The sequence below is a fragment of the Harmonia axyridis genome, chromosome 2 (assembly GCF_914767665.1).
Source record: "Harmonia axyridis chromosome 2, icHarAxyr1.1, whole genome shotgun sequence".
Classification (NCBI taxonomy): domain Eukaryota; kingdom Metazoa; phylum Arthropoda; class Insecta; order Coleoptera; family Coccinellidae; genus Harmonia; species Harmonia axyridis.
The window spans coordinates 32,414,422-32,422,970 of NC_059502.1; the positions used below are offsets into that span (position 1 = coordinate 32,414,422).

Sequence of the window (8,549 nt, forward strand, 5' to 3'; positions counted from 1 at the left end):
ATCTGAAACGAAACTGTGAAAACAATGAGGAAGTTAGAAAACATTTCTCTAACGATATAGGTGGTTTTTTGAGAAAATCATATTTTCGTATTTTATTCTACCCTCCTCATAAATTTTCAGGTCTAAATGAGTTTTTCGTACATTCACTGAAATGAAAGCTAATGATTTCAAATTATTTTCGAATTTTAGTTATCTTAATGGTTTAGGTCATTTCAAAATTGCATTAAAAATTACTCATTCTTAATGTTACTTGAAGTGAGGTTTTTGACGAATCTCTACCTGAATTTTGTTTTAAATAGTTGCCCTCTTCATAGAAGCCTCATTTTTATATATGATCCGAGTGAGAAGGTACTCCTATCTCCTATCGTTGAATTTTTTTTTTGAGTTTGTGAATCAATCTGACATAGACATCATGGAAGATTTTAAAGATCTAACAGAAAGTTTTATTCAAGACATGATTGTGAATTGTGGCTCTCATATTCCAATTTCTTATGTATATAGTTATATAAAATCGAAAAAGAGTGATATTTCTTTTCAAAATTATTATTTAAAAGAGTTGATTAAGAAGAGGACAAGAACAAGATTTTCCTACAAGGATTACGGAATTATATTCTGCTTGCTGTGTAATGGAGCACAACCTTTTTCAACATGTGAATTAGACGACGAAATAACAATTTATGAGAGAGTTCTACAGATCAATGGTAAGTTTATTCATGCCTTTACATTATGAAAATGAAAAATATTATAAGAATTTTTACTACTTCTTATTATTTATTAATTTTTAAAATATGCCGGAATTTTGAATATATGTAGTACTACATTGATACTGAATTCAATATTATTCATCGTAAAATCCTCTTGCTCAGAATTTATAGATGTGAAGTGAATCATTATTCAAATTGTTTCTAAAAAGAAATGAACCTTATTCAAAATCAGTCAAAAGACATACCTAAATTGATCGTTTTTTGATACCACCTAAAAAAGGAAAATACATATAAACATTTTCAATGTTTAACCTACTGTGTGAGTATAGATTTTCTAATTCTTTTCTCATTTTGTTTCAGATGTATATTTGATTGAACTATTCAAATGTTTCATTAATCCTCAAGACGTTCCATGTGAGAAGTCTCTGAAATTAATTTTAAATAATTTCGTTGATGATGAAGATTCCTTTTTGCGTCGACACACACCCTTGCACATGGCAGCCACATTGCCAAATGCGAACGTAACAATCACTCTTTTGAACAAGAAATTATGTTGTGAGGAGAAAACCACAAACGAGGAAACACCGATATTCTTTGCTGTGAAAAACAACCAGATGGAACAAGTGAAAACCCTTCTGAAATACGGAGCCAACCTCAGAGCGAGGGACATAAACAGCAATACAGTACTTCATGCATTATGTTCTGAAGAAGGAGAGATTAATATCGAACTGTTAGAATTTTTATTAAATGTCGGTTGTGACCCGAATTCATTTGGCAAAAATTCGTGTACCCCTTTACAGATGCTTGCTGAAAATGGAAGAATAAATAATGCATTGGAGTGTGCAGAATTACTGATCAGAAGAGGAGCTGATGTCAATTTGCAAAACCTTCACGGCGACACAGTTCTGCATACATTATCCTACTCTTGTGACGAATCCCAGTTCATTCTCTTTCTCGAATTACTGTTGAAGAGTAAAGCTGACACGAATATAGTCAATCATGACAACAAAACATTTTTGGATGAATTATTATTGGACTGCTGCCATTCTAGACGACATACTATTTTGAAACATCTGATTTTGTTAGATATCAATGGAAAATATCAATTCTGTGTTAATCCAATTCATTGTGATTCGTTGGATGTCGATTTCCAGAAAAGGAGTAGAAAAGAATTGCTTCATTTACGGTCCCGCAAAATAGCTCAATTGCAATCACAACCGGAATATTCTCTGGTGAGAATACTAAGTTCGACTGTAAGGGAAGTGTCCAGATTGTGTTGGAATCAAACATTGATAACTGTTCAATTCATTTACAATAATTACGAGAATTCATTTTTATCATGAAATGGCAATAGTGGCAACATTGCATTTACGAGCAGGTGCTACGCCAGCTCTCAAAGGGCTTAACCCAAGAAAAAGTAGGTCACGTAAGCAGTTACGATTTCACGCTCGCCCACCACACATGTAAAGTTTATATTATTATACAGTTCAAAGTTCAAACCTAGTATCATTTCAATCCCTAACAAAGGGTGGTCCTTCAAGCAAACCACGTAACAAATTGGTCCTAATCGAACCGGATTAAGTGCCAGAAATTCATAATCGACAGTTCAGTTCTCGTAAACATAAAGAAAGTGTAACTGCTAATCTCGAACAGTTTGTGAAAATTCTCGTTACAAAGTCTCAATCAGTGAATCAAGCAGAAATCAACAGTTCATCTACACGAATCATGTAGAAATCAACAGTTCATCCACACGAATCCAGCAGGAATCAGCATTTCATCTACACACGAAAAGTGACGCCAGTCAGAAGATAACGCAACAGCCATCTTGAATCAAACAAAGCAGGGTTTGAAGAACAACGTTTCAAGTCGTCAAAAAAGTGAGTCTGTCCATATTATCCATCCAATCCTCTTCCTGAAAGGCATTTCTCGATTTGATATTTCATAATCATATTTTACTCGTAAATTCGTAGTCATGTCAAACGAAACAGAAATCGAAATAAAAGATCTCAGGCAAGCGCGAGGTAGACTCAGGTCGCAATTAACAAGGTTTCAATCATTTTTAACTACGCCGAATGATCCGATTGAACTGGAAGTACGTTTAAGCAAAATCGAATTAGGATTAGATCGTTTTGATGAAATACAGTCGCGTTTAGAAATATTAAATATTGAGGAAGAAGAGCAACGTGAAGATCAAGAAACTTTATACTATCAATTGATAGCAAAAGCAAGAAGTGTTTTGGCAAGCAAATTCAATGCTCAGAATTCCCAAGCGACAAATTCAACAACAAAAAACCCGGACCTTGTGACAAATTTGAAACTACCAACCATTAATCTTCCAATGTTTTCAGGAAATTACGACGAATGGATCACATTTCATGATACTTTCACACAGTTGATTGACAAAAGTGCAAGCTTGACAAACATACAAAAATTCTTTTATCTCAAATCTTGTCTAAAGAATGACGCATCACGTTTGATTCAATCCATTGAAGTTTCTGATAGGAATTATTCTTTGGCATGGGAGTCATTAGTAAAACGCTACCAAAACAAACGAATAATCGTCAATACTCATATAAAAGCTTTATTCGATCTCCCAATCGTTATGAAAAATTCAGCAGCCTCATTAAGGCAACTTACAGACAAAATAAATCAACATTTAGGCGCATTGGCAAATTTGAAATTACCCACAGGTCAATGGGATATTATTCTTGTTCATTTAATTACATCAAAATTAGATAACAGCTTGAACCTAGAATGGGAAAATTCTTTACAAAACGATGAACTTCCTTCATATCAGGAATTGATTAGTTTTCTAGACAAAAAGTGCTTTACATTAGAAACACTTTCCGACTCAAACAATAAAAAGCCTTCTTATCAAAATCAGAAATTCTCAACTGCACAAGGTTATAGATCACAAGCAAATAGTTCTGGTTTCAAACAAAAATTTCAAGAACATTCGTTTGCAATCACTGATCGCAACGGTCAGAAATGTCCCCTATGTAAAGAACTACATTTTATTTACAATTGCGAGAAATTCATAACATTGCCAACTAGTGATAAATACAATGAAGTCAGAAAGTTGAGACTATGTAGCAACTGTCTTCGTCCCGGTCACGTAAAAAGGGAATGTAAATCAGGCAAATGTAAGAAATGCAATCTGAATCATAATACTTTACTTCACAATAATTCTCAACAGCACAACGCAGCCAAGTCAAATAACGAATCTTCTCAACAATCAATTAATGATGAATCACGAACGGTATCGAACATAATCTCTCACGAACAGTCAACCAATCTCGTAACGAACTTTTCGAAATGTAAAGAACAAACGAAATCAAACATTAAGTTACAGGAATTAACACATCAGGACGTTTCAAGCGAATCAATTTCCAATTTTCATGTCTCGGAATCAAAAATATTGAAAAACACGAACTCACACGAAAACACTCTGGTTCTTTTATCCACAGCTCAAGTAACAATATTAGATAAATTTGGAAACCCGCATATTTGCAAGGCTCTTTTAGACTCAGGAAGTCAGAGTAATTTGATAACAAAGGAATTATGCGAAAAGCTCAAATTAAAACGTCAGGAATATCATATACCGATAGCAGGTATCAATCAAAAAGCGATCACCGTCACAGAAAAGGTTCAAAGCACAATCAAATCTCGAACCACGTCGGCCAGTTATGATTTGACATTTTTAGTGCTACCTTCAATTACCGATAGAATACCACCAATAGAATTCAATAAAAATTCTCTTCAGTTACCATCAGGTATAAGTTTGGCAGATAACGAGTTCAATCGATCTCAAAAAATAGACATTTTACTCGGGGCAAATATTTTCTATGAATTGATGTGTCAAAATCGCATCATTTTAGGGAAGAATAAACCAAAATTACAAGAAACCACATTAGGTTGGATCGTTACCGGCACGATCAATATGAATAAATGTTCACAACAGAGGTCAATCTGCAGCTTAACCCGACTTATATCAAATGAAATGCTAGACGAATCATTGATTAGATTTTGGAAAACTGAAGAGATACCTCAAAGAACCATTTACACGAAAGAAGAACAGTATTGCGAGGATTACTTTGAAAAAACAACGATTCGTAAGGGAGATGGCAGATTTGTTGTCAGACTACCTTTCGCAAAGCGTGTTCAGGACATAGGTGACTCAAGTTTGGTCGCATTGAAAAGGCTCCAATCCATTGAAAAACGGTTTAAACGCGATGAAAACCTTAAAAATGAGTATGTAGAATTCATGAGACAGTATGAAGCGATGGGTCACATGACATACGTGAAAAACTTCGATAATTTTATTGATCAACCCTCATATATTTTACCACATCACGCCGTAATCAAAAGCAGCAGTACAACGACTCGCTGCCGCGTAGTTTTCGATGGGTCTGCACAAACCGATAAACAAATCTCGCTCAATGACTTATTACTCGTAGGACCTAACATACAGGATGATCTTTTCTCAATTGTTACACGCCTCAGATTACGTCATTATGTTTTAAGTGCTGATGTTAAGATGATGTTTAGACAAGTTGTAATACACCCTGACGATAGAAAATATCAGAGAATCATATGGCGATACAATGAATCCGAACCAATCAAATTGTATGAACTCAACACGGTTACTTATGGAACAGCCTCGGCAAGCTATCTCGCAACCAAGGTGTTACAACAAACATCATTTCAATTCAACGAAAAATATCCACGTACATGTAGAATAATTCAAAATTCTTTCTATATGGATGATTTACTCACAAGTGTTGACACGGTTGAAGAAGCCCTAGAAATTTACAGGGAAATAACGGAGATATTGGACAGCGTTAACTTCCATCTAAGGAAGTGGTGCTCCAATGAAAAGGTTATTTTAGACTCAATTTTAGGCAACAAGAAAAACGACGATCAACTTATACAATTAAGTGATAGCAAAGAGTTTAAGACTCTCGGGATTTCATGGAATCCACATTCCGATACATTCAGTTATAGAGTCAACATTAGACTTCAAAGGGAAGTAATCACGAAACGCTCAGTTCTAGCCGCAATATCTACAATTTTTGATCCGCTAGGACTTATCGGTCCCGCAACAATACAAGCGAAATTACTCATGCGACAGTTATGGCAGAGAAAGATTACTTGGGATGAACCTCTACCAGAGGATATGATCATGCCATGGAAAAATTTCTTGAACAAAATCTATACTATAAATAATATAAATATAAAAAGACACGTACTTTGTGATAACCCAACAGTTGTTGAATTGCACGGATTTAGTGACGCATCCGAGAGAGCTTACGGTGCATGCATATATGTAGTCTCAAAAGACAATCACGAAAACATATTTTCAGAGCTTTTATGTGCAAAATCAAGAGTTGCTCCTCAAGGAAGTCACAGCTTACCAAGATTAGAACTCTTAGCAGCAACTTTGCTTTCGAATTTAATGCATCTCCTAAAGAAAACACTAGATATAAAAATCTCCAATATTAATTATTATTCAGATTCAACAATAGTATTAGCGTGGCTCAAAATTGATCCAGGTAAATTAAAAACTTTTGTAGCAAATCGTGTTGCTCACATTGCGGAAATCACTAATATAAATGACTGGCAACACGTAAGAACGCAAGATAACCCAGCGGACGTTATCTCCAGAGGCATAAACCCTGATCAGTTAAGCGATTTGAAAATCTGGTGGCACGGACCTGATATTTTATTAGGAAACGGAGAAAATCATACGAATAGAAATTATGACTGGGAAAGTATCGAAAATATTCCAGAAATTAAATTATCCACAATTACACTTAATTCAAGTTCAAAAAATCATTTTGATTTGGATATATTTGATAGATATTCATCTCTGCGAAAATTGCAAAACGTCATAGCTTACTGCATCCGATTCAAACGAAACACTATAGACAAGTTATGTTTAAAATCAACTCTAACCATAGAAGAACGCGATTATGCATTGAACTTGTTAATACGACTCGCACAAAAGGCAGAATTCTCTCAAGAACTGCACAACATCGAATTGTCTCGGCCAATACATTCAAGTAGCAAACTTGTTAGTCTCAATCCATTTGTAGATAAAATTGGTTTAATGAGAGTAGGTGGCAGATTGAGACATTCTGGTTTAGAAGAACACCAGAAGCACCCTATAATACTGCCAAAGGCTCATAAACTTACTAAACTGATCGTAGAACAACAACATTCAAAACACTTACACGCAGGGGTTCAAAATCTTCTCTCCTTGATAAGATTGACATATTGGCCCATTGACGGTAAAAACTTGGTAAAACGAGTGGTGAAGTCCTGTATAACGTGCTTCAGGGCGAGACCCACACCCACAAAATTCATCATGGGAGAACTTCCTCGGGCAAGAGTTACTCCAAGTAGGCCATTTTCAAAATGTGGAGTGGACTACGCAGGACCTATCATGATAAAAGAAGGCACATTGCGACGCTCGAAATTAGTAAAAGCTTACATAAGCATTTTCGTGTGTTTGTCAACACGTGCGGTTCATATAGAGTTAGTGAAAGATTTAACAACTGATAGCTTCCTGAATGCACTCAAAAGATTGATTTCTAGAAGAGGTAAACCTACGGAAATTTTCTCAGATAATGGTTCTAATTTCGTAGGAGCAAACAATCATTTCATTGAGTTGCACAATTTGTTAAAAACTAAAAGTCACAAAGATAAGATTGAAAATTTACTCGCATCAGACGGAATTAAATGGTCTTTCATTCCCTCAAGGTCCCCACATATGGGCGGAATATGGGAAGCAGCGGTCAAATCAACGAAATTTCACCTTTGTAGAATATTAGGAATGGCTTCTGTTACGTACGAAGAAACCTACACAATTTTAGTTCAAATCGAGGCCTGCCTCAATTCCAGACCCTTAACTCCTCTCTCCTCAGATCCAAACGATCTTATACCCCTCACTCCAGCTCACTTTTTAATTGGAGAATCTCTCGCTGCTGCTCCTCAGTCTAATGTACAAGATGTGAAAATCACCAAACTGTGTCGTTACTTAAGAATGCAACAGCTAGTTCAGCAATTCTGGTCTCGTTGGACAAAGGACTACCTTACCCAATTACAGCAGAGATCCAGATGGCAGACAGCATCAACATCTCCAAAAATAAACGATTTGGTCGTTTTGAAAGATGAAAATCTTCCACCATTTCGATGGCCAATGGCTCGAATAGTCCAACTTCATCCAGGAGCGGATCAAGTGATTCGTGTTGTGTCAGTGAAGGTGTCAACCGGTAATATTTTCAGACGCTCAATTAGCAAAATATGTGTGTTACCAATTGATGATGACTTAAAGTCAGAACAATATTAATTTTATTGTAAAATTGTACTATTCCAAGAATCTAACATGTATCCAATGTATATACATTTTTATATTTCTTATGTTGAAAGATAATCTTTCAAGGTGGGCGGCATATGTTCAATTCATTTACAATAATTACGAGAATTCATTTTTATCATGAAATGGCAATAGTGGCAACATTGCATTTACGAGCAGGTGCTACGCCAGCTCTCAAAGGGCTTAACCCAAGAAAAAGTAGGTCACGTAAGCAGTTACGATTTCACGCTCGCCCACCACACATGTAAAGTTTATATTATTATACAGTTCAAAGTTCAAACCTAGTATCATTTCAATCCCTAACAAAGGGTGGTCCTTCAAGCAAACCACGTAACAATAACAGCCATGTCTGAATTCAAGGAAAGAAAATTCCCAATTTACGGTCGTGAACTCAAATGCAAATTTGAAGCTGGGTTAAGACTATTCCTGGAACAACAAGCAGCTCATGAATTTTTCACTGTCGTCTC

General features: G+C 35.6%; 2 protein-coding genes across 2 annotated transcripts; both read left to right on the forward strand.

The window, feature by feature from the left end:
* The first annotated feature begins 412 nt into the window (after positions 1 to 412).
* Positions 413 to 2,047, forward strand: LOC123673278 (putative ankyrin repeat protein RF_0381). The gene is made up of 2 exons (XM_045607759.1): positions 413 to 701; positions 1,065 to 2,047. The coding sequence occupies exons 1-2, from the start codon at positions 413 to 415 to the stop codon at positions 2,045 to 2,047; spliced, it is 1,272 nt and encodes a 423-aa protein (XP_045463715.1).
* Positions 2,048 to 2,676: 629 nt separating this feature from the next.
* Positions 2,677 to 8,055, forward strand: LOC123673279. The gene has a single exon (XM_045607760.1). It carries the CDS (start codon positions 2,677 to 2,679, stop codon positions 8,053 to 8,055), a length of 5,379 nt encoding a protein of 1,792 aa, XP_045463716.1.
* The last annotated feature ends 494 nt before the right edge of the window (positions 8,056 to 8,549 follow it).